Genomic DNA, 27,975 nt, shown 5'->3' with positions numbered 1-27,975 from the left:
ACTAGCATCGAAGGCTATCGGCCTTTATTAAAAACTCTACCGCACTTGAGATTCGAAACCCACGACCACTGAGTTGCTAGTCGCGACTCTTGCCTACTCGGCCACCCAGGCGGATAGAGAAAAACTTAAAAAGTAGCACAAGTAAAGTATTTGATTACAAGAGAAATCAATAAAAAAAAAATTTAACTATAACAATAATATCGTCATCATCAGCAAACATCATCGATAGGCTCTTCCTCCTCTAAACTAGGCACAATTTCAACGAAACCGTCATCACGTCTGTTTGAATCGGATTCAATTCTAGGGATCAAAATACATTTAGTGAAAATATTCTGTTAATTATTTTCAAAGTACAGTCACTTGTCAAAGTCGGATTGTGGCAATAACTCTTCGTCTTTGAAGTTATTGGTGAAACGGAAGATTAAACATAAACGCAGCAGTGCCAGTAAAATCATTAAAATGCCAGCTACATAACTTAGCCATAGGTTGTGCGGCCACATCATCAGAGCAATCCCGATTAATATGTAGGGAAACGCCAGGCGCCAGCTGCCAAAAAATCTACAAAAACTCCAGCATTCCAAGCAAACGGAATAATTGTCGCTGAAATTGTTGTATAAAGTAAAAACATTAAAACATAAAAACAATTTTTTTCGTTTTTTATTTATTTATTTTTATATTTCATTCCATATATATTTTTAAAGTTTTCTCGAACTTACTTAGCAAAGAGTAATTCCAGAAATAAAGTTATTATCCACTTGGTTTCAAAAAATATCATAAACATTGTCGAAACCCTGAAAGAGATAAACCGAAAAATTCTCATTTAAAAAATCGTGGAGCGCAATTGAAAATATTAAATACATTAGTTTATCTAACAAAAATTTGAAGCAGGCGCAGGAGGTAAGATTACTAATTACTGCGTTACGGTGAAATTTGTGTTTGCTTGAAGGAAATAATAAAATTGTGAATTTGGTTTAGGCATTGTGAAATCTGAATATTAATAAATAGTCGATTGTAAGGATTCGATTGAATTGTTCAACTTTGCCAGAAGAGATTATGATGTCCCCGCCTACTATCAAGAAGCGAAGGCACAAAAATGATTTGATTAACTTAAAAGATTACGCGACAAATCTTAAACAATTTAGCGGAACACAGCCTCTCATATTTACTGAGGTAAAGTTTGTAACAGATTCATGGAACATCATGGAATGGAACATCTGTACTCAACTTCTCGAATGTTAAGAAAGCATAGAAATATGTATCGAAGGCCACAAATTTTGCATATAAGTTAGTTAGAAAAAAAAACTTTTTATCAAGTAATCAATGGTTCAATCACTTTATAGTTCCTATATGACGAGAGCTGTGTAATTTCGATCATATAATTGTCATTGTTTATTTATTTATTGATTTCTTTATTTATTTGCTTATATATGAAATTCAACTAAGTCAAATTAGTAGTCAAATTCAAGTAAATCTTAATAGTAAATCTTACAATACATAGGAAGTTGTGAAAAAAGTATAATAAAACGAAGTATCTTAAAATAATAATTCATGTGTAAATAAATAAGAAAGAAAAAAAGACAAAAAAAGCATGTACACAGCTAGCCCAGAAGCACAGCCACAACAAGAACAGATCAAGATCGCAAGCGAACACCTAAATCATTATAAACATGCATAAGCTTGGCAAGCGTCAGCGTTAACAACATCTTTTAGTTTTCGAAAGAAAAAAAAGAGAAGTTAAGAATGCAACTTAGTTTAAGTACGACATAGGCAAACCAAGCATATTAAGCAAAGAGTCCGTTATTGAGAATAAGTGATAGACATCGTTTAGGTTCCTGTAAACAACTTTGAGCGGGCTAAATCGCTCATAATTGTGTTTACATTGACTAAGCTTAATAAAGCTAAAGTGCTTAGAGAAGCGGTTAGGGACGTTAAAGCTTATCTCACCAAGTAATGCGGGAAATCTATAGTACTATTTATTATTTTGATTAAAAAGGAAACGCCAAGAATAAATCTACGTTTCTCAAGTGACGGTAAGGATAACAAAAGTTACCTATTTTCGTAGGGCGGAAGAGAGGCAATTGGGTCCCAGCCCAAATTCCTTAGGGCAAATAGCAAGAATTGCTCTTGAACAGACTCAATTGAATCTACGCGCCTATAGTAAGGAGGCCACACAACCGAGGCATACTCGAGTATGGGTGGTAATGTAGGTATCATCAAACTCTTTGGACCACCTTTTTATAAAACGAAGCGCGGACCTAGCTTTCCTTATCGAGAGCTCAATATGTAAGTTAAAACGTAACCTGTGGTCAAATAGAACGCCGAAATCTGAGAACGAATTGACAACCTCCAACTTGTGGGAGTCAATGAAATACTAAGTAATGAATGACTTCCTTCTTGAGAAAGAAAGCTTTTTACGTTTATTTAGATTTAATTTCATAAAATTCAACGTGCAGCATGCAACCAAATTATTTAAGTCAATTTGAAGCTGATGAGATTGCGATTCTATGAAAAAAGAAGAAAACAGTTGCACATCATCAGCATACATTAAGCACTGGCTGGATTTAATCACCGAGCGTAGGCGTAAATTAAATAATATGTATAAATTAAATAAAATGGGTCCTAAGTGGCTGCCTTGAGGTACGCCAGATGTCGTGGGGAATTCATCCGAGGTGATGAACTTAAACAAAACCTTGAATGATCTATTATGCAGATAAGAGCTTATCCACCTCACTAAATAGAAAGGAAAACCAGAGGCTTGGAGTTTGAAAATCAGTTCGTTATGGATAGCCAAATCTAACGCTTTACTAAAATTAGTGTATATGATATCAGTGCGAGAAGCACTAGAAAAGGCCTTGGATACATGACAAGTACACTCTAACAGATTGGTCACGGTAGATCTTCCTTTTCGAAAGCCATGTTGAAACGGAGAAGCGTACGATTTGATGGCAAAGGCCAAATGCTGAGAAACAATTCGCTCGAACAGTTTAGGCAAGACACTCAACTTGGCAATGCCTCTGTAGTTCTCAACAAGATGTCTGCTTCCACTTTTATGAATAGGAATAAGCAGACTTCTCTTCCAACACAAAGAGGAAACATCTAAATTTAAAGACTTTGAAATAACATAGCATAACCTGATAGCGCATGATTTAAGTACACATGATTCTTGATGGGATTCCATCAAGTTCGGGCGCATGACTATACTGAAACGACCAAGTTAGGAATTGAAACCGAATTATCTATCGAACATGGGTAGTTTACAGTTAAATCGAAATTAACAGTCCAAAAATTTTGTCGGAAGTACTCAGCAAACCGATTTGAGGTTTCAACATCAATCGAGGACTCAGATCCATTGAAAGAAACAGGCGAGGGATTTATGAAGATGTTTCTTTTGGAGTTAACAAATTTAAAAAAAATGTAGGATTAGCAATCAGTGAGGATTTTATAAACTGAAAGTATCTGCAATAATGTTGGTGGTTGATGAAATTAAATCTATGCCTTGCAGCTGAATAAGCGAAATTGTCGCAAGCAGAACCACTTTTCCAAAATTTTTTTAAAAACTTGTTTGTTCTATTCTTGAAATATTTAATTGTCTTAGCAGCCTACCATTATAATTAGGAGTACGGTTGCATTGAACTAAATTACGATCAAATAATTCGTTAAAGAATAGCTCTGTCAGATTTTAAAGTAGGAATCAAACAGTCAGAATTATCACTGTAACATCAAGTGACTTGTGGCAAATTGAAGTCATCGAACGCTATGACTATATCGGTATGTTTGGACTGCTTGGCCACTTCACAAATGGGCGGCACGACCATTAAAACCAGCACACTTTGCTTGGCAAAAATATTCGCAGAGCCAGCATGAGATTAATCGCTAAGATTCTGGGCCTGTTTTCTCACTACACAGTGTAAATAAATAGTCCATGTCCAGTGAAACACGACAGAAGGAGATTATGAAGAGAAAAAGAACAAAAAACTAAAACGTTCCAAAACACAAAAATTGTCAGCAAATTAAACCAATATAAAATACAAAGCGAAAGCAGAACAACCTGTAAACACAGATTAACAGAAAAAGGAGAGACTTTTACCAAGAATTCTAACTGTTGAGTGCACCAAACTGAATTGAATTTCGCGTAGAAGATTAATGTATATCATATAAATTAAATTACACACTTTGGTCTTTTAAAGATATTTATACTTTTAACTCGAATAAAGCAAACAATTTAAGAGATATGCTAAGAAATTGATATATTTCTTGCAAAGAATTAAAACGCTATTACAACGCGCGCGCAGAGTTACCCAACTCTGCTTTTTTTGTTGATAAAATTATGATGCCATCATTTTAAAATTTTTTGTGAATCAGGCCGTGAAACTGAGTCAATATATTTTCCTCTCGCTCCCTCTCTTGAAATTTTACATCACTAACGGAATTCTGCAGCAACTTTTCATTTTGAAAACGCAATTGAATAAATAAATGGCACAAAGTTTTTCTATGTCCAACACGCTATAAGGTTAGCGCACAACATACAGAAGCAACCTTCAAATATCCTATAATTTATATACAAATGTACGTAGGTTGTCTAAAATATTTCCGACCTATATATGAAGATGGCATAACTTTTGGCAACAAAAGCTGAGGAATATCTTTGCGTATACGGTGATGAGTACTCAAGAAAATTTCAAGCATTGTGGATGGGCAATTGTGGTTTAACAATCTTTTTAGTCAGTCGATATCAGTGTTTGTGTGAAAATGGAGAAAATTGACTACCGAACTATGCTAAGGTATTTTGAAAGATGACAAGAGAGCCATATACATAAATTAATAGCGAGTTGGATGGAATTGAATCGTGCCAGCGTAGAATCCTGATTGGATTTGGAATGCCTCTTTTCGAAGCAATGCAAATTTTCAAAGCCTTGGCGCACTTTGAAGGCAAAAATCAGACTTTTAGTACGAATTAATAACCGTAAATGAAACACCAATAAACTCCAGAAAGAAAAACACATTCAAAATAATGAATTGCAAAGGGAGAATTGGCTTCACAAACGCAATTGTTTCTCTGACGAACAAAATGATGAAAAATCATTCATTATGGAATTATCTTAACCGATTATCTCGAGAAAGTAAGGACAATACAGGGGCAAATTAGACATCTTGACTTATGGTAAAAATTGTTTGGTCATCTTTATCATTTCTTAAATGTAGCCACAAGCAACTTTTTTTTGCCCTCCAAATCCAAAAATTGCTTTCGAAGTTAAAGATAAGAAAGAGATTTTTGTTAAATCAAGAGCTGGCTTCTTTGTTTACATCTTTTATGCAGAGTAGAGATTCGTGAGTACAATTTAGACGCGGGAGCATCGCTGCGAGAAGAGTGTACAAGAGGACTATGTAGAAAAATAAAAGAAAATATAAGGAAAAGATATCGTCTATTTTGCTAAGGGTGGAAACTTTTCCGACCTGCCCCCGTATTCTTGATCGGTGTCAGAGTCGATTTAGGTGTGTCCGTCCAATCATCTGCGTGGATGCGTTGGGTAAACATTTTCTTTTTCGTAAAAGTTATATTATTGGCTTCAAATTTGAAAGCTAATGGCATTGAAAACGCACTAAACTTGTCTAAGGGCATGCTTGTGATATCATATAATCTAAGAACGCCTCTGTCTTAATAAAATGCAACTGATGCAACGACAAACATTTCGACCTATGTTCTATGAAAAATTCTACAGTAACTATAAAAAATGGAACAATTTGACCTTGCCCACCCAATGTTAAAAAATATTGAAATTTCACTATTTATTTTTTATCTTTTTCAAGATAAATGTGATGAGTATGAGAACTTCAGCTATAAGTGACTATAACTTTCGTTCTTCTCACTTCTTTCTTACGTGGTTTTAATTATCTATCTACCGTCACCCTTCACATGCGTTAGAATATGGCTTGATAGGGTTAATGCGGCTACAAATTTTCTTAAATGATCCATGATTAAAAAATACTTCCAATCTTTTATTTTATCTAATATATGAATGTCTGGGTCATTAGTGTGATTGGTCACATGAGCTGTCCAAAAATCACAAAATTTGATCCATGGATTTAATTTCAAAGTGGTAAAAATTTGTGTGTTGTTCGTTTTTTCTGAATTGCTATATCAGAAAGTTTTGTTTACAATCAATCGTTAATGGAATATGGAGGTGTTCTATATTTATCCTTATGTTTGCAACATTCAGAAATATGGTGGTGAGATCTTGTAGCGTATACGCATTTTTCAATAACGTATAGTTCTGACTTTAAGTAAGAATGTCCTTTTGTTCTAAAATATATAATTATCGGAAATGTGCTAGAGAAATATTTTCCACCATCATCTAATCGTCCAATCTAAAAATGCTCTCGATCGTCGACAGTTAAAATAGCTTGCAGTTTATGTACATTGTTTAATCAGTTAACTGCCTATGACATATATGCACGTCATGGAAATAATACAATAACACGAATATACGTCGTGATCCGTTTATCCTTTCTTCTCGGATGTCCTCATAAAATTATATCACTGCGAATGTTTATTTACGATAATAACGTATGTAAGAATGTGCGTGTCATTTTGTCAGTATATTTCATTATTATTACTTCATTACAAGTTAATTTCATACTACACATCATCTGTGGATATACTCGTCATCGGTAAATTTTTGCGCCGGAATTTAAACTCACATTTTCCAAACAGGCCGACACATTTAACTGGTTAAAGAGAATTAAGAGACTTTATATGATATAATAATTATTACTTACTCCATGCTAAAGAAGCAAACGGCTCAGTACTTACAACAAAATAAGCCCGATCGTGTAGCCATGTAAGTGCAAATCAACACCAACACCGCAAAGTACTGAAATAGCAAGAGTAAGAAGAACGATAACATTTTTGTTAAATCATGCTTACTGGATAGATAGTAAAAAAAACAAAAGTAGAAAGACATTAGCTAATGGAAATTTGAATTACAAATTGAGATAATAACTGAATTTACGAAATACCATCGCTTAAGCTAATTAATTATTTTTCTTTTTTTCATTTCGTGTCCTCATAGTAGCTTAATTAATATTGTTTTTCGATTTATAGTTCTACTTAAATGTTTTGAATATATTCCAACTGGAAGTCCGCATAAGATAACATTGTATAGATAGGAGAGTCAGCAAAAATGTATCACGATAAGATTTAAGCGAAGCTATAGAAGAGAGTATTTATCGTATTTTTATGCCGATAGATGAATTAGAGTAAAGCTTTAATAAATTTTGGCGGTACATCTGTTTGTCGTAAATCGGTTTCTACACGTTGTCCGGTTGTTATTCACGTCAAGCTTGAAAGAATCTCGGTGAGCACCCAAGAAAGTTCTTTTTCTTTGGAACGTACTTTGTATATAAAAAATCTGAAATTTGTTATTATATACTTTTCATTGAATTTTATGAGACGAATAAGAAAAAGGAATTTGCGGATTTGATTTAGAAGAAAAAAAAAAAACCATTTGCAATACCAATGTAATGAAAAAAGATTCGGCCCGTATTATTACAAGAATATTTATAAACTTCACCTTATGAAGAATGAAGAAATCATTTCAAATCAGATTCAAATATCCTAATAAATTATTAGTTAGATTGTCGGAAAATTCCTTGCGGTTTTTCACCATGAAATACAATTTTTTCTATATAAAGAATAAACTTCGTTAAGTTACATAATTGCCATTCTGTTCAATAATAAGTTGCCACTTTTCAGGGAATTTCAGTGTTCCCCCAACATAAGATTCAGTTTTTTCTGCCATCGCTAACAGTTGTTTGGAGGAATCGTTATGTGTGAATGATCTTCAATCGCAACCATTAGTCGGTCGCTATCAATGGTATTTGGGCTACCGGAACGCGGCAAAGGATTCACTGAAAAATTTCAAGAAAGCAATTTCGCAAACTAATTTTGGCAAGTCCGCTCTGTTACAGTAATAGTTTTATACACAGCATATGTTTCTACATATGTTTCTGCAGCTGTTTTACCTTTTTTGAAATAAAATGTGTCTTATACGCTCACCTTGACTTCCCATTTTAAAAATTACGTCTCACTATTATATTATAACACAACTGATCACTTTGAAATTTCTTTACAAAATTACTTGCATAACTGTATATACCTTTAATCCTAGTTATCTGTTTAGCTACTTGAAAAAAGTTATTTTAACCTGGTGTCAGGAAAAACGTCAAAGAATGTTCGGACTACCTCAAATACAGATTGTTGACCAGGACGAAATTGTGTGTCGACATAGCCATGTGCGTTTGTTAATAATGTTGTAACCTCAGCTTATCGTTGCGTGCCACTTTTTTGTCTAATAACATTACTTGTCTCTATCCTAATTGTTTAGCCAAAATCTGAGCTGCATTAATTTTAGGAATACTCGATAGTGCCACTTTGTGGGGATAGGAGACAGACGAGACCGATATACATACTTTTGCCGAGCTAGGTAGTTTGTGAGATGTGGGTAAGTTTTATATTTTGGCATTTACACCTAGAAGAAAAGCACGTACTTACTCTTACCTACTTACCTACTGAACGGTTGTGCTCTAAGCCCTGGGCCTTTCATTACCCCTCCTAGCTAATTGTTTCCTTCGGCCCGTAATATCAATGGGAGACTCCGAAGTTGAGTCTGAAGACCTTTCTAAATCTACCGTCTCCTTATAATCAAGAATTTAATTGCGCGACATTTTTTTTTTAGTATTTTTCTTTCCTCTCTTCAGTTTTTTATTAGTTAATAACTATATAAAAAAAACCAAATAATATGCTTCCTAATCAAATGTATGCAAACAGAAAATTATCCAAGTTTAACGCTTATTGGTACATAGGTATTATATATAAGTAAAAAAAAACTGTTTGTCTGCTGAATTCGCTACAATATAATCTTTAATTTATACAGAAAAGTGTATAGAGCCATCAAATTCAAGTCATACAAATACTGGAAATACTGGAATACTGGAAGTGATTGCAGCGTTATTATATAACCAAGTTAGGAGAGAATATCTTTGTTGTTTGCCGATCAAACTAATGTACATTTTTCGTTTTTTTTTCTTTTGATTATATTTGTTACTCGTTTATAGGCAAAAATTTCAAGATTCTTCTTGTCCAAAAGAAAAATTATATTTTTAACTTCCCTTTACTGAATATCGAATCATCTCTAATCAAATTTGAATGACACAGCTATAAAATGTCGTTTTGTTCTCAATCGATTACTCATATCTTGTTTTTCTTTATATTACAAACTAATCGTTCCATGCTTCTTTCGATTATTATTCACGCGTCTTAATTATTATAGAATGGCCATTTCTTCAAAAAAAATAATACGTTCGATATGATTCTCATTTTTTTTTTCAAAATTTATATTTAACCAAAGCGCCAACGGAATAATCAAATATTCAGCGTTCTTAAGTAATTTGACAATTTTGATTTCCTTTCTTTAGGCTTGTCTAAAATCGAAGTCATGTTAACGACGTTTCATATTAAATTCTTGTCTCACATTTCTGCTTAGTTTATGTATTTATTTTTCTCTTATAATTTTCCACTGAATCGATTACATTTGAAAGCTACAAAATATATTATGTTTTTCTGCACTCTATATAAGCGCTGCAGGAAGTTTTTTTTTCAATATCTTTATAACGCGCACAAACAAACTTCAGAAACCCCATAAGGTATACAAATTCTTGACCAATCTTAAATTTGAAATGTCTGTGTGCGCAACTTTTTAGTATTTGTGGTAAACATTCTCGCGTTAGCGAAAATAAAGATATCGTTTACAACTTTTCAAACGACAGGCCTACAATACCCACATGCCTATACGACGAAAACTTTTATTTTCAAAATAGAAAAACTCAGCTGCGCCCAGTTCATATTATAGGACATTGAAATTTTGTTCTTTTACTTCTTTTGTATTTTTTAGCACAACGGTGATGGGTATAAACGATTCAGTCCCGACCGAATTTAATTTCCTAGAGGAGCTTTATTTTAGATTAAATAATTTTGGCTTATAAACACATGGCGACCCGGCGCTCCATTATCGGAATTTACTACTGTTATCGTTATTTTTGTTGATAATGAAATAATTTCTTTATTTATATTCTTTTTTTTTTCTGTCAACTGATCATTGTATTTCCTTTGCTTCTTCAGTAATTTATATTCTTTCGTGGACACTGATAATAAAGTTCCATCTTTACGTAAAATTCTATTAATACATTTCAAACAAATTTCTTCATTTTACCATTCAAACTTTTTCTTATCTTTTTTTTTTCAATTCCCGACATTTAGACCCGGCATCTTGCTTTTTTCTTCTTATTTCCTTCGATCAACTTAATATTTTCACTATAATATATTATCTTTAATAACTCACAAATTAGTCTTGACACATTTTTTCTTTTACTATTTAAAAGAGTCGCGTAATTTCTTTGATCGCTTTTCTTGTTTTTTATCTGCTTGTGAAGCTTTTTTCCGCATATAAACTTTCCTTTCTTCCACCATCCTTTTTTTCCTTTTCTTCTATTCCCTCATCTGCCTTACCGAAAAGCGCACAACAACGAAAACCAAAAAAAAAAAAAACTCGTCAAAAGACAATCTCTCGCTGCCAACTCGTTTCGTATGCCAACTTAAAAAACTAAGTAAAGCCGGGTCGCATTTTTAGTCAACATAAATTTTTAAGTCAAAACCACACATTTCAAGACGTTTTTTGTTAGAGTTTCCTTGGTCGTACAAGAGTGAAGATGAAATATCGAAAATTCATATACTGATAAAACATGAATACAGTCTGCAGTTTTTAAGAAAGTTAAATCCAGCTCGACAAATAAATTAAACATTTTAATAAATCGTTTTCAATTCATGAGATATAGTTTGCTTATATTTTACACCTGACTAAAAGTAATGAATGGTGTTAATTGGCATTCTGTCACGCCCCCCATAAACGAACGAAACACTTTACCACTGCTGATAAGTTTACTTGAATTGATGTCAAAGAAGGAATTATAGGCTTTACTAAAAATATTTAAAACAGAGTAACAAATAATTTTTCTAAAAAGATCTAAATTATTAGAGAGTTGACGATAAAAAGTTTTCACACACTTTTATAGATATTCATACATAACAGCACAATGTGCTCCTTTATTTTCGAATTTATTTTCCATAGGAAATCATTCTTTTCAAACGAAAGCACCTCGATATATGATATGATAAATATTGATGGGATAATTTCACGAAAAACTGAACATCGAGTAACAACAAGGAAATAAATTATATTCGCCTGGAGACGAATCTCGCTAATCCTCTTTGCAAATAACGGTTTTCCTGTATTGTAGGCGCATCGGGAGATTCACTTCGATTTTATTTCTTTGTAATTTATTGGTTTAATCGATACTTTGAACTTCCCTGAACATGCGGGAAAAACTTCGTTATCCGAAAAATATGTTTCCTATGAAGATTTTGACCTCTTTCCCAAGTACAACGAAACTGATACCTATGTCAAATGAAACTTTGCTGGGAAGTTGCAACTTAACATTTTATTTGTTTATTTCAAGTTTCTCTAATGCACTCAGGAATGTCTTTGAAAAGTTTTTATATTTATTTAAAAACATATACCCTTCTAAAAAAAGAGAAAAAAAAATTGCAAACATCGGTTAGCGAATGTTTCAATAATTCTATTAAGAAGTTAAAAGGGAGAGATAAAATTCTTGGAGTTGGCTTTTTTCTCCATCATTTCACAACCAGTTAAGTGTAAGCTTGCGATTCTTTCTTCTCGAAATGCGGCAAAAGAGACTCTCTGGAGCAATTAAAATTAAAATGTGTATTTGAACATGAAAGGGCATTTTTATATTGCTGGGGACTGATGAAAAAAAAGAGAAAATTATTGCGATAAAACACAATGTCTGTCCTACATGTCGAAACTTTAAATGCGTTCATCTCGAAACATAATTTTTGAAAATGTTTACGCAACGCATTCAAACAATTCACACCACTTGTGGAACAGGGTAAATTATCTTGGTGCGTTCGTATGTAACAGGCAGAAGGGCTTAAGATGGGCCTACCTTTTATTATATCGATTGATTCACATAACGATTCTGAATCGATCTAAGCCTGTCTGTATACCTGAGCGCCTGATTTTTGTTCACGAAATTTGTGTGTACTGGTCGCAGTTTTTGAGCTAGTTTAATGAATTTTGGTATATCGACGTATTTCGGCCAAGGACGAATGCTATTGAAAATGGCTTGGATCGGTTTACTTTTTCGTCCACTCCCCATATAATGCCCTACTCTGAAAAGTCGTCATCTAGAAAAAAATTGTAATTTGCAAAATTTCTCGGCAAAATTGGCTAAGTATTTCGGCATTCTAAATAGGTAAGAAAACTTTGGACCGGCTGGGGAAATTTTTGAAAACCCCTTCACAACTGAAGTTCGTACGATAAAAAGGTATAATTTTCAGTGCTTCACGATGAAAATTATATCATAATAATCATAATCTCGTCCTATTTTTTTGAATCTTATCCCAAATAACGATATTTACGAAAATTGATTCTTTTTAGAACGGAAAAGACTAAGTTTTAACAAGTGGTGATTGAAGTTGACTAATAATATTATAGTAATCTCATAAAAAAATGAACTCAAAAAATTTGTATCATTTACAGTTCGGTCGGCCTTGCCCGACTATAATGTTCTTACTTGTTTTCATTTCAAGTTTTTTACAATATTTTTAAAGCAATATTCACTAGCATGCCGCGTAGGGCACTTTTCGATAGGTTAATTTAAATTTTATATAATAATAAAAGAGTGCCATTTTATCAGTCGCAAGTTGAACTTTTTTACCGCATTCATGAGATGTGCATAAAAATATCTTACGTTTGCCAATTTGGATGGAGTAAACTTCCAGATCCAACCGCACCTTTATCCTAACTATTTAATAGATCTCTTTTACTGTAATTACAAGGCTCTGCTAATATCTTTACTAGTTTCAAATTCGAACTGATCTTCACATACTGTTTGATTTTCCGTAAGATTTTAGGTTGATTAAATCAAATCCATTGTACACATTTAATGTGATTCGTCATGAATTTTCGTAAGGTGTTAAAGTTCAAATATGTCAGGTTTCCATTTTTTTTTTTTTTTTAATATAATATAAGAAAGCTTTAATATGAAAACAAAAGCGCTGTTGTCGCTCGGTGGGTTAATATATTTGGTTATTACCTACACATATGCATACATCTATTGTTTATAAGTAATTTACGTACATTAATAATAAATAACAAAAATGATATTGAAACAATGCATGTAAATTATAAACTTGTTTGAAAAGCATAAAAATTAATAGTCAAATTTGTTTACGTGTATGACAACGTAGAAGCACTATTCAGATTGATCTCATGTATACATATAGGGAAGCAATGTAAAATTCAGCTTAGTTGAGCACATATTTACAAAGCTATTGCCAACATATATGAGGGAATAACAGTGACCTTGACTTACAACTTTTGTTTTAAGTCACAAAAGCAATTAATTATCGACAATATTTGAAACACATACAAATATTTTTCAATTATTTACATATCTTTTTTTATATTGATGTTAATCTCACTTATCTCCTCGCTATATATTATTTTATTCATATATTCATTTATTTTTTTTTTATACCAAAAAGAGACCAACAATGTTGGTAGCTTCTTTTATCTCATACCACTTGTGATACAGGGTACATTAAGTTTGTACGGTTGGCTTAGAATCGTTTTCTGAATTGGCCTAAGCATGTATTCAACCTGTCGACCGCAATTTTTGAGATATTTTGATGAAATTTCGTACGTTGACGTGCTTTGGCCCAAGGATGAATACTATTGAAAATGGTTCGGATCGGTCAACTTTTTCGAACATTCCACTTATAACGCCTTGTTTTGAAAAGTTGTTACATGGAAAAAAATTACAATTTTTAAAATTTTCTGCTCAGGGCTGAATTGAAAATTGTATGTCGACATTCTACAGTGGTATGAAACAAATTTTTTCAACCGCCTTTGATATAACCTTTCCTTCGAAAACTCAATTTTTAGACTGTAAAAGCGCCTAATTTTCAATATTCCATGGTGAAAATTGGTTCGTAATAATAAATTGACAAACAAATCAATCTTACCGGAGCAGGAAGGTATATTTTGTGAATGTCACCGCATATCAGGATCCTCGGGACATTTAAACCCTTATATGCCAAAAGGCCTTCTTGTTAATTTTTTATTTAGAACATTGTAACAGGCACCGTAGTGGGGAGAGAGAAAAAAAAGGATAGAAAAAGGCAAACTTTGGCAACCTTGAAAAAGCGATAAGCGGCGCGTAGGAAAACAGGAAAAAGAGAAAAACTTGGGGAACTCTGGGAAAAAAGAGAGGGGTTTTTTTTGTCTGGATAATGGCGTAGAGTCGGTTGTTTTTTTACTTTTCTGTGGTTTTTTAGCAAAATTTTTAAAAAACATTTTTAACAATGTTATTAAGAAATTATAATAGTATTTAAAGGGAGAAATTTCACTTCCATGCAATCCATATATCGATGGAATTATTCCAATTAATTTAATGAATTCTTGCCGAAAATGGCATGTGCTTAAAACTTGTGACTTTGGTGTAAAACAACAACAAAATCTACAAATCATTTTTGGGTGCTATATGATCGTTTTGGCTCTACATGAAACGTTTTTGAGAAGAAGAAAAAAAAGATGGCGCTCTGCGTATTCTTTTAGCGTGCAAATTCTTTTTCGTTGGGAGAAATTAAAATAATCCTAGTTTTGCTGTGCAATCGCGACTAGTAACGAAAGGATAGCTATTTTGTTTTGTCGTTCAAGGAAACGATAAAAGGATTTTCCAAATCTTTCGATAACGAGGAGGAAAAAAGGGACTGAGGCAAAAAGGAAAAAAAAGATATAAGAAATAAAAGTAGGAAGGAAGGAAGTTAAATCGTTCGGCGTAACGTCCGGAGCACACCGTCTCTATGAGGGAAGCAATCCTTGGCTTATCTTTCGAGTATTAGGCCCTTAATATTAATCCTAGTCCTTTTTTGCGATAAATCTAGCATTTATTCTAGTAATTAAAGCACCTTTCAGCTATGGCGATGCGCATCGGCGTGGTTGGCAGTTTCGGTAAGTCGTTTTGTGAAATTAATTATTAACCCTTGCCCAGAGCGTAAATTTTGTATCGGCAATATTGTACTAAGTCGTGTAAGATTTGATAAGATTGTTAAACAACCATTGTTCATTGTAAACATTTTTGGTTTTGCAATGCCGAATTAAATCACTGCAATATATCGATAAAATTGTTTAATAACCTTTGTTCCTTATGAACATTTTGGTTACGAAATATTGTACTAAGTCATTTTAAGTTTCGAAAAGATTGTTTAACGACCAATGTCCATTCTGTACATTATAGGTTTTGCAAAAATTGAATTAAATCATCGCCAGATATCGATAAAATTGTTTAATAACCTTTGTTCCTTTTGAACATTTTGGTTACGAAATATTGTACTAAGTCGTTTTAAGTTCTGAAAAGATTGTTTAACAACCAATGTACCTTTTGTACATTATAGGTTTTGCAAAATTGAATTAAATCATCGCAAGAAATCGATAAAACTGTTTAATAGTCTTTGTTCCTTTTGAACATTTTGGTTCCGAAGTATTGTACTAATTCGTTATAAGGTTGTAATAAGATTGAATACTAACTACTCTTCCTTTTTTTTGGAAAATTGTGACTTGTACATATGTAATTAAAACATTGTAATATATTCGTTGAAAAGGAGAGTAAAGAAATGTATTCTTATTAGAAGGTAATATACTGGTAAGACTTCCGGTGGGTGGCGGAGAGGCGAGGTAGAAGCAATGTGGTCAGGGCATGGATTACATTAGTCAAAACTTTTTTTTTAAGATTTCATAGTAAGCCTGTTTTATTTTAAAATAATGGAATATCGTAGCGAGGCAAGTACCTATCACGTGTCTGTATATCCTATACTTGGACACCCCCCATCCGACGAGCCAGGCCGGAAAACATGCGAAAAATGGTAAGAATTAGACGACAACATCCGTGTATAGGTTGAGTTTCCGAAACGTTACAACATTTGTTTATGATAGTAATTTGATATTAAATTAAATGGACCAGATCGATCTATTGAGAGAAAGATTTCATTTTTTTGCATTTTATAATGGAAATTGTCCAATTTTTCGTTATATCCTACACCACTTGGGGTTAACTCATCTTTTCTTGTACCCAAGCTTGTCTGTCTGCCTGGCCGTCTGTTGTCTGCCAATGTAAACGTGTGTTGAAGCCTCAGGCTTGCCGTATTCTACAGTTTTGTCGAATGAACTTCAGTTGTCGCTATATGAGAGGGGTTCAAAAATTGCCCCAACCGGTCCAAAGTTTTTATACCAATTAATAATGCCGAAATACTACTACTTGTCCACTTTTGCCGAGAAATTTTGCAAATTACAATTTTTTCCATATAACGACCTTTCAGAAGTGGGCGTTATACGTGGAGTGGTCGAAAAAGTATACCGATCCAAACCATTTTCAATAATGCTCTTGGTTCGAAACACGTCACCGTAGTAAATTTCATCAAAATATATCAAAAATTGCGAACTGACCAGACAGGCAAGCAGACAAACTTATATATATTTAGAGAGTGATGCAGAAAGTAAATCTGAATCGATCGGTATTATAAAAGGTGTGACTATCTCAAGTCTTTCTGCGTGTTGCTTACGTTCGCACAGACATTGTACGGCAAGTGGTATAGTCGTATAGAGTATAATAAAAAGTGAAACCATTATAGTCGGGGTTAGCCGACTATTAAATATCCCACACCAATTGTTATTTTTGCAAGAGAAGATAAAAATTATACCCTGTTTGTATATTAAAAATTAGACCTATTTACAAATAAAGGTTTTGTCCAGGAGTTTCAAAAATTGAGGTTCGTGTTCAAAATTCAGCACAGTTAATTTCTATATCAAATTACTATTATGGATCAATTCTCATTATAACATATTAAAACTTAAACTTTTGTGCCCTATAAAGGATCATTTTTCATGAAAATTCTTACATAGCGCAGAATCCAAAAAATTGGCTTAGATGGTCCAAATTTGGTACTGTATATTTTTCTTATCTTAAATTATTCCATATGCGAATGCCACTCGGTCAATTAATAATTAAAAGGTGGAAAGGGTTTCCAAGGCTGTATATCTTGGCTGTATATTTTACACGAAGGCTGGGACAGCGACGTGGAAATAAAAAGAATAGAAACGGCTAGATCAGCGTACACGAAATATCAGAAAATTCTAGCAAGCCGGCAAATGAACTTATTCCTTCGTTTCATGAAATGCTTCGTACGATCGTTGCTCTTGTATAGTCTAGAAATCTAAAAATCAGTACAATGAACAGACTGAAAGCCTTTGACATGTGATGTTACACTAGAATTCTAAAAATATTGTTCTGAGAAGAATTAACTCTAAGCATGAGTAAAGCATATTAAAAAACTGAAAGTGTGTATTTTGGACGCATAAGGACGTGGAGAAAGATATGAACTTGTACACTTAATAGTGGAAGGCCACATCAAAGGACGTAGAGCCTTGGGAAAGAACAAATGTCGCGGGTGCACAATATTCGAAATTGGATAGGGATGAGAACAATCGCTGAAATTATACACGCAGGCAGCAGCCGGGAAAACTTTTGGGCTGTAGTTAATAGTGTAAATTAGGCAATAATACTATATAAAAAATGTGATCACCGTTATACATAGATAAGACAAACATAGATGTCATGAAATACTCAAAGAGAGTGCGGAGCAGCCAGATAGTAACACACAAAGTGCAATAAGCTAGATTTATTAATTTATTTTTTTGCGAATTCTAATGGAGTCTGTGCGTATATATCGCCACTTTCGAAACGTAATCTGAACGGAACGTAAAGGGTGAACTTAATATAAGTTTTGATATCCCAGATAAAATAATAAAACGTAAAATAGATAGAAAGGCAGACTTTCCAGTATAAGTTGCATCCAACTTAAGCGGCTGTAAATATAATATAAACTATTTCGATATCTACTGTAGATCGCATGTAATTTAAGAAAGTAGAAGTAATTAAAATCTTCGGCTTCTCTTGTCAAAGTTGTTTGAGCTTTTTATCTATGGGCGTAATGTAACTATAATATATGAGTCAAATTTCACTGGAAATTGTGCCATGAAACAAACGCAAAGGCATATGTAGCTACATCAGCTCAGTCCTCCATTTAATAAGAATTTGGGAAGACTACTTTTTTATTTAGATTCGGACAATCTGCATCAACTTGGACATGTATTCTGAATAATGAAGTCAGGCTGACTTAGCGAGCGACAGCGCTTAAAATGGAACCTCGAAGAGAAGTTATGTTTTTTTTTTATTTCTGCAGGTTTTGCCTACGCGTATATATAAAAATTAAAAATTTAGTCTATACTGACTGATAATGAATATATGAATGTATACTTTGTACTAATCATTTATTAATAAATAATATCTAAATTTAACGAATAGAATATTTTCGCATTATAAATATCAGCAAGGTTCATTTATATCAATGAATTACACGTACGATAATGATGAATGTTTTGGATTATAGATAGAATAAGTTTTTTTTCTTCTAGATTATATAATTAGGTTAACATACAGCTGTCAAGTGTAATTGCTGTTACTTCGATTTAATTACGAAAACTAGTTAAGCATATGTTGGCGGGTTAAAATACTGAAAACATGCAATATATTTACATGTAATAATTAATGAAGCAAATGAAAGTGCATTTCATTCAAGAAAATTAACTTGAAACGCTTCAAAAACAATAATAAGCTGTAAGCAATTAATATCTGGATGGACGTCACGTAACTAAAATTCATGAAACGGATCTTAATGCTTTAATCGATTTAACTACTTCGGCTAAATGCCAAATTTTTCCAATTGTCTGCGCAATTTTTTTATTTTTGCGAACTAATAGGGATAACGACCTCTTTTGACTTCTATTGAATTCTGGATTCAGTAAAAACGCCAAGATATTGTAATTTATAAAGTTCATTAACTTATGAGTGTTCAGGCGATCTGAAGCAGCTGTGATCTGCTTACATACATTATTTTTATGAAAATCGAAAATTAAAATGGAGCAAAATGATATACTCGGTAGTTCTTGTGTTAAAAACTTCAGAACTGCGAATGATACTAGTAAAGGGAAAGTTTAGGTTTTTTTTTAATTCTATCTTGAATTTAAAGTAGAAAGAAGGAATGAACTTTTTGAAATATCTCGAGGACCCTATGCAAAGAAATATAAATTAAGTGCAGTTAGAAACTCAATTTCTGATAAAACTGTGGAAGTAACAAAAACTTGGTTTGTCACAGATGATGATTGCAACGAACACAGATAATACTTACTGGACTTTACGTTGAGGATTTTATTGCGAAAAACTTCAACTTTTTCGCTCGACAGCATGTCAATGTAGATTGAAGTAATCGGATAGGATCGAAAATAAGCTTTTAATATATTATGTGCATATATACATATATTAGTTTGGGGAAAAAGAAATCCATTATTTTTTCGGTAGATGGCTGCACTGATAGATATCTCGTAAAGTATCGATCAAACAATTTCAGATTTATGCTCGTTGGAAAGGTGACACTTCGCAGTAAAAAAAATTCTTTTGCTGTTTTGTGTTTGGTGCATTCAGTTGTAAGTTACAGCGTGTTAAAAATGGAAGTGAACAAAGAGAAAATTCGGTACATTTTACAGTTTTTCTTTGACAAAGGCGAAAATGCAAGCCAGGCGGCTAAAATTGTGAATGGTGTTTATGGTTCCGATACTGTAACAGCCAATTATGTGCAATTTTGGTTTCGTAGATTCCGTTCAGGAATTTTTGATGTTAAAGATGCACCTCGCACAGGTAGGCCGGTCGTCGAAAATGTCGATAAAATCGGAGAAATGATCGAAGTTGACCGGCATGTTAGCAGTCGTAACATCGCCCAGGAGCTAAAAATCGACCATGAAATAGTTTTAAACCATTTACACAAAGCTGGATTCAAAAAGAAGCTCGATGTTTGGGTGCCACACCAATTAACAGAAAAAAACATGATGGATCGAATTTCCATCTGCGAAGCCTTGGCCAAACGGAATGAGATAGACCCATTTCTTAAACGGATGGTGACTGGAGATGAGAAATGGATCACATACGATAACCCTGTGCGAAAACGATCATGGTCAAAGAGCGGTGAAGCACCTCAAACGTCCAGGAAGGTTTTGCTATGCATTTGGTGGGACTGGAAGGGGATTATTTATTATGAGTTGCTTCCATATGGCCAAACGCTAAATTCTGATCGCTACTGTCAACAACTGGACCGTTTGAAGTTAGCGATTGACCAGAAACGGCCAGAATTGGCCAACAGGAGAGGTGTCGTGTTCCACCAGGACAACGCTAGGCCACACACATCTACAGTGACTCGCCAGAAACTTCGGGAGCTTGGTTGGGAAGTTTTAATGCATCCGCCATACAGTCCGGACTTGGCACCAAGCGATTATCATCTTTTTCTTCCATTGCAAAATTTCTTTAATGATAAAAAATTGGAATCTAGGGAGGATTGTGAAAATCGACTACTAGAGTTTTTTGCAAATAGAGATCAGGACTTCTATGAGAGAGGCATTTTGAAGTTACCTTTTAAATGGCAACAAATCGTACAACAAAACGGTGCATATTTGACCCAAATCGGACAATTCGAAGCATGTTAAATAAAGTCCTGAAGTTCATATAAAAATAATGGATTTCTTTTTCCCCAAACTTATATATTCATTTATTTATTCCTTATAATTTTGGTTTAATAATTTGTTTCACTTTTTATACCCTACAGCACTTGCGGCACAGGGTATATCAAGTTTGTGCGGCCGTGATGTAACACGCAGAAGGGCTTAAGATAGATCCACCTTTTATAATACTGACCGATTCAATTATTTCCAGAATCCATCTAAGCTTATCTATCTGTCTGTCCGTCTGTCTGCCATATTCCTTGTGCCCAGCAGAAAGTATTTATATTCTTGATTAGCATCAAATTCTAAATCGATTTTTATCTGTACATCTGTGTGTGTGTCCATCTGCTCGTTCGTCCGTCTGCCAAATGAGTGTTATAAACATTCTCTTGGCCACCACGCCCAAAGCAGCACGCCCACAGTACCACAGTAAATTGAAAACACTTTTTTGTTTTTCAAAAGCAACAAAAAATTGGTTTTTTGCTCATTGCTCATACAATATAGCAAATTAATGTACAAAAATTTGAACGCATATTCCATGAGCGGTGCTGTAACATCTGCACAAAAATGGAAAAAATTGACCACTTCTTATCAATGTAATAGTGTATTATAATTTATTTGATTTTCAATACCTCTATAACGCGCAGAAACAAACTTCAAAAACCACATACAGTATACAAATTCGTGGCCAGTTTCAAATTTGGAATGCAACTAGACATGCTCGTCTGTCCATCTACCTGTCTGCTCAGTTGTATAGTATTTGTGGTAAACATTCTTCCGTTAGCGGAACTTGAATCGTTGTATTTGTCTGATTTAGCTTTATCTGCGTGTGTGGCTTCGAGCTTTTCTCGAAACTCTAAAAAAGCATTCTGATGACATTCTTTTCATTCAAACAATAAGAAAACAATAAGATCAATCGGAAATGTCCTTTTTCAGACGACCGTTAACAAGACTATTTCATTCACTATTAAAGATATTTGCATGAAATTTGAAAAAAATAGCAGCAAACTTGCTTTCAATCGAAGAACTAATAAGTACGCACGATAAATAAATAAATAAAATAATAAATAAAATAATACAATAAATAAATAAATAATAAATAATATTATGCAACTTTCGAAAAACGGCACACTATCAATGATCGGCAAACTTGTATGACGAACCTCCTGACCGAAATCACTACACTACATAAGAATCTTTAGTTGTTCTATAGTATTCCACGTTCAAATTACATTTGTAAGCGTAACAACCAGAATTATAAGAATAAATATTATTCTCAGTATATTCTTTTCCTCCTGTCAGAATTCAGTAAACGAAAAACAGATCATTTACTATGCTAAGTAAAAACAAAGTTTCATTAATTGTTTCTAATAGAAAATGTGCCATAAGTTGAGTTTTAGTTATATTTTAGACTTTGTCCGATTTAACCCGTTTCAATTTTGCACTTATACTCCGATACATTTGCATTTTTTTTCAATTTATATATTATTGTATATATCATATATATAATATTGTACGTATGCTGAAGTTGTTCTAACAGCATTTATGAACACAATATAAGTCTAACGAAGACATGTTTAGCGTCAAAAGTTACGTTCGTTATTTTTCAAATTTGTTTTGATAACCGACATCCTTTTGCGTTGTAATCGTTCTTTTATCCTCAAAACAAATCTCTTGAGTGTATTGATTCTGTATATCTTTCGTTATCGAAAGTTTGCTCTTCAAAAATCCATTCTTGAGTACTGAACGGATCATCAGTTCGACATCTTATACGTTCAAAATATCCTTTTGCTGAGGAATGCATCTACGTTGCGTACGCATTTTCTTATTTCTATAAAAACTTAAAGCAATAACCATATATCAGTTTAATTAGAATGGATTGAAGTAACTTTTAAAATTAGTTACGGATGCTGCATAATTCCTTTTAAAGCAAATACTATTAATTAGAGATTCAAGCAGAGTTTTTTAATAAGTTCCATTGGTATACAAGAAAGCATCTATTGTTATTAGGATTGCTTAATCGCAATAAAACTTGAACTGTACTTTTTTCAAATCAATGAAAAAAAAAACGATCTCTACTTCTTATGTACATTTCTTGTTAATAGATTGAATTGTTAGGTGACTTTTTGTCGGAATAATTTTTGAATAGTGTCTGTGTGTAAAATTTTTAAAAAATCTTATAAGCAATAGATACAAATACATATATAAAAGATTTGTTCAAATGATTTATTTTTAAATTATTTAAATCATAGTTTATAATACACGGTATCTCATACTAACTATTAATAGAACAGATTATTACAACTACAGATATATATAAGAGATCTACCGGAAAGTTCTGTCCGTTTTAAGAATAACACAAAATCTTGGCTTGCGCATATGTTTTGAAATAGTTAATTGAACTGTTGAATCAATATGCTGTGAAGGAAGAATTGTTTTCTAGCATCACCTTGACAGTGTCGCCTTCGATTGATGGTCACTCGGAGCGTGGCTTATCGGAAAGGTCGAAATCACCTAATTGAAATTTTTCGAATCATCTTTTGCGTGCTCTATCAGAACCTGCGCCTTTCCTAAACACTTTCACACCATTTTGTCTTTATTGGAATTTGTATAGAATACAGGGAAGTAAATGAACTTTGTCAGTAGCCGGGCGTATAGCATCACTTCTCGCTTAATACTAACATGAATCACCTTTATTGTTATGCATTTGCTACGTCAGTATATGTACATTCAGTTATAAAAAAGACAATCCAGATATGCGTGAAATACCTCTTTGAAGTTTGTTGCAACCGGAACGAACAGAACTTTCCGATACATCTAAGTTAACAGTGCTTAGGTAATTAAATTTTGTTTACGCATGAAATTACAATGTACACGAGCATAGGAGTAAACCAGTTTCTTATTTATAATATAAAAGTAATGTGAGAGCAAGTGCTTGCGATCAATTCGCTAAGCCTGCACTCATGATAAGTTACTTGAGGTGGAGGGTGTCTCCAATTCGATACAATAATAGTTATACAGAAAGGTTTCTTACTTATTTGAAATTTGCTTTACGCTTATGTTGACTAAATTGAAACTTACCGATGGCGGTGATAAAACCAAATGCTCTTATAAGAGGACGTAGACAATCGCAGGGTTCACCAGACTGGCGACGACGACGATTTCTATAGAATTGTGACATTATGCCAAATATATGTATATATATATATGTATATATATATGAAAGAAGAAAAAATTATGGTATCCACGCCGGAATTGTATATGTTATGTGTTTATATAAAATTGTAGGCTGTCTTCTCTTCACTAGTGTGATTGAATTTTAGCGGAAACGATTTCAAGTTTATTTTGAAAATATGTACACCATTGACCTCACAATAAGCGAATAAGAGAGCCATTAAATGTACATAAAATAACCAAATAGCAGTTCATGTGCCCACATACATTCAAACACACAAGCGAGCTGTTGGCTCTTCATCTAATGGCTACGAACTTGTCAAAGACAATTTGTTTCAATTGTTTAGTCTTTTTTTCTTTTGTCTTTTGTTTTTTCTTGTTACTGTTGATTTTTAGATAAGAGTTGCAATTGCTGCTGTTTTTATTGCCGCTAATGTCACTGTCGTTGATCCCTTAAGATCCCTTAAGACCGACTGCAACCACTAATCCAATTTTTAAAAGCTTAATTTATATACGCTCGCGTTGTGTATGAATGCTGACAAGCTTTTATCGTAAATAAATACATAAATATTACATGTATATGTGTGCATAAACACATATACACATACGCACATATGAAGCAAAACCAAAAAAAAGGATAGTGTAGACAACGGTTCCATTCGAAGAGTTTGTTGATTGTAATAGAGCGTGTGTCACTTAAGCCACAACCATCACTATCACCACCACCATCATTACTGCAACGTTATGCGTGCTTGTCATATAAATCATTGTGGGATATTTCTTGCATTATTATTATTTTATATTTTCTGTATTTTTTTATCCTTTCCAGAATTCAGGCATTGCTTACATTTTATTGGCAAACCTAGCATGTTTTAGATGCCAAGGCAAAGGAAATTGTTTTTGTTTGTTTTTGAAAAAGTTTTGTTGTAATTTAAAACGAATGCACTTAAATAGTCATTTAAATTTCGTTTTTACACTATCGAATGTGTCGATATATTATTTTTCTCACTTCATTGGTATCATGCAGAAGTACCGTTCCGTAGCTTCATAAATTATTTGTATATCTTTACATATATTCTTAAATTGTATATTACTGTGAGCTAGATGTAGTTATGTTCATCCATAGCTTTGATGTCTCCTCTGAGACTTTTTTAGTCGCACAAATTGAAGCGTAGAACTGGAATTTAATTTAGGTGGGAAAATACGAGAGTGAAAATGGGATCACAACTATACGTAAAATTGAGCTGAAAACAAGGCTGAGAAAAAAAGAAGAAAAAAAATTTTCATACATTTTATAGTCAATAACTTGTGACCTAAAAACATGGCAAAAAATCGAATTCAGGTAAGAATCCTTAACTGACTCATTAAAAAAAATTCAGTACAAAAACGTATACGACCAAATCTCCGCCGGATCCACAGGTAATTGCACACTTTACATATCAGTATTTGGCAGGACTTCTGGGCATCATTTGCTATCATATATTTTCTGTTTCCTCATCATTTCCCCGTTCAAGAAGCAAGTTCCGAAGATCGCATAAAATGTATATGTGTATTACTAGCTTATTTTCGCGAGCAAGAAATAATTTAAGAATAGCGGCAAAAAATTGCCTATACCTTCTTATCGACCACAGCAAATTTTTCAAAAAGTCAAATATTTTCATTGCTTTAAATGACCCCCTAAAAATTCAGGAATGGCTCAAAAACAGAATTGTGGGAGTGGCTTAATTCTAATAATCAAAAACTTTGGTTTTTTTTAACATAATTTTATTAATTATTATTATTATTATTATTAACAAGTCAATAGTCGTGGATTCAAATTTCAGGCGGTTTCAATAAAGTCGATAGCCTTAGATGCTAGCGTTTTAAGGCTTCTAGTTTTATAATCCGTTCCTCTAGTTAAATTAAATATAATCATAATAAGCATCATGAAAAAAACGCTTTCTTTTGATCGAAAGTTGAACATTTTCATTCCAATACGCGTCAATTGTGCAAAAGTTAATACTTTTGGAAAGCCCCCTTATGTATCTCATTAGTAATAGGAATTAGATTACATAATTTTTTTTTCTTACTTAAATTTGCACCAGTTGCGCTGCCTACCGCGGAGCCCATAACACTGATAGTGCCACGCGAAAATGGTTCCGCTTTTTCTTTTTATTACATTTTTTAGAAAAAATTTGTTTTAATGCTTAATTAAATGTCTTCTCGAATATTGTTATTCCGCTACCTTATCTTCCATTCAGAAAAATTTGTTGAAAAGTCTATTTTTTCGACTACTCTCTTAAAGTTAAATTATCAATAACTTACGACCCGTAGGAAATGATAATTTAAAATTTTGCTGAAACCTTCATCAGTCAGTTTAACACTTTGGGAAAATGTTCTTAGGAAAAAGAAATTTCAAAACAGTTTTAAATACGTGCTCCATTCTGGGAAGGCCGCGCAGTGCATGTCGCGCTTGTAAAGTTTGTAAGACGTGTGAAAAAGTATTTCGCATACAAATCTTTGACTGATTTGTTCCTCTATCTGTTGAAGTCATGATCATTTCCTTATTTGCTTAATCTTGAAGAAGAATTTAAGACTTTGGCCCCGGTTAACAGCGAAATCGGAATCTATAACTTTTTGTCTTTCTCGAAGCATAAAGATTGCATTTCTGTTGAAATTCTTATATGAGGTTCCCAAAGGGGATTTAACTTGAATCAATTGCAAAAATACTACAATTATTATAAAAGCGGATCGTTTAGCTACTTCGGCAAGTTATATGATAAAGTGTTGCAAATGCATAAGAAGTCGTACATCAAATTGTTTATGTGTTAAGCGTTAAGATGTGTTAAGATTTTAATCAATATGACGAGTCTAGTGGTGGATAAAATATTCAGTTTAGATCGAGTATAAGTTTCATTTCGTTGTTTCAGGTTCAAAAGTGCAAAATGTAACACTTTAATTAATTTTATTTAATTTTTAATTTATATGTAATTTTTAATTTTTTTTATTTTATTAAATACTTTTTAAATTCACTTCATTTAATTTAGTTTTTTTATGTAGTATAAACGTATGTATAATTTAAATTTTATCTTTTTTTGTATAAATGTTTCTCAATTATTTTTTATTTGTAAAATTATTATTATTTTCTCCTTCTTATTTAATTCATTAATATTTTTTTGTTTTAATAGATATTCATTTTGTTTGGCTTTGTAAACCATGACGTATGATTGCTATTTATTACGGTTGATTATTATTTTATATATTCTACCGAGTTCTTTACGCATTTATATAAATATATATTATTTTCTTCCTTATTCCTTCGCAAATTTAAAACGAAAATTTGTTTTCTTCACTTAAAAAACAAAAAAAAGGAGATAAAAATTATTGTAAACACGTCTGCTTTGGTCTAAAGGCAAAAGTCAAATGTTTTCGTACCTTTGGCTATAGAACATTCAGCGACGAAGTGTCGTTTTGTTTTCTTTCTTGTTTTTTCTATTTTGCTGGTTTTGTTTTCTTTTCATCTTTACTTTCTGGCGTGCAAGCATTCGAGTTTTTGTTTTCGTTGGATAGTTGTCTACATAGTTGAATGTGTACGATAAGTACGTGTATGTGTGCCATTAGGTCTGTTTGTATTTATATGCGTTTTTACGATCGCTAGTGTCTATATGACGTGAAAAAAAAAAGTAAACATATATATTTTTTGTTTTTTGATTCTGTGTTGAAAACGCTAACACTATTTAACATTTCAACACGCCAGGGTATCAGGAAAAATAAAAAACGGATGAATATACAAATGTATATGTGTACATATATATAGTTTTTCGTAGTGTATGTGCATATAAACGTGTATATATTGCACTGACACTTAAGGATTGTTTTGCTTGGGTTTTAGTTAGAACAATAAAAGGGAAAAAACAAAAGCATAACAATTATAGTTTAAAGTGCATGTGCATTTTTATTGAAGTTATAGCATAGCGCAGTTTGTCAGAAACGATCTAAGGATAATCGCTTCTAGACTAAT

At 32.9% G+C, this 27,975-nt stretch overlaps 1 protein-coding gene across 1 annotated transcript; it reads right to left on the bottom strand.

Moving 5' to 3' along the window:
* Positions 1-68: 68 nt before the first annotated feature.
* On the bottom strand, positions 69-26,955 carry LOC119637972. Its single transcript, XM_038034456.1, has 6 exons — positions 26,045-26,955; positions 23,883-25,152; positions 6,812-6,872; positions 717-791; positions 361-600; positions 69-300 (listed from the first exon to the last, which is right to left on the bottom strand). Exons 2-6 carry the CDS (start codon positions 23,980-23,982, stop codon positions 210-212), a joined length of 567 nt encoding a protein of 188 aa, XP_037890384.1. The 5' UTR covers positions 23,983-25,152; positions 26,045-26,955; the 3' UTR covers positions 69-209.
* Between the last annotated feature and the right edge of the window lie 1,020 nt (positions 26,956-27,975).

The sequence above is a fragment of the Glossina fuscipes genome, unplaced genomic scaffold (assembly GCF_014805625.2).
Source record: "Glossina fuscipes isolate IAEA_lab_2018 unplaced genomic scaffold, Yale_Gfus_2 61, whole genome shotgun sequence".
In the NCBI taxonomy this organism is placed as follows: Eukaryota; Metazoa; Arthropoda; class Insecta; order Diptera; family Glossinidae; genus Glossina; species Glossina fuscipes.
This window is presented reverse-complemented; position numbering and strand designations above follow the sequence as displayed.

Coding starts and splice junctions, on each gene's coding strand:
- LOC119637972 (XM_038034456.1), bottom strand. CDS start 23,982: ATGTCACAATTCTATAGAAATCGTCGTCGTCGCCAGTCTGGTGAACCC. Junction 6,873..23,882: donor TGGTTTTATCACCGCCATCG/GTAAGTTTCAAT, acceptor TTGCTATTTCAG/TACTTTGCGGTGTTGGTGTT. Junction 792..6,811: donor ACGATCGGGCTTATTTTGTT/GTAAGTACTGAG, acceptor TATCTCTTTCAG/GGTTTCGACAATGTTTATGA.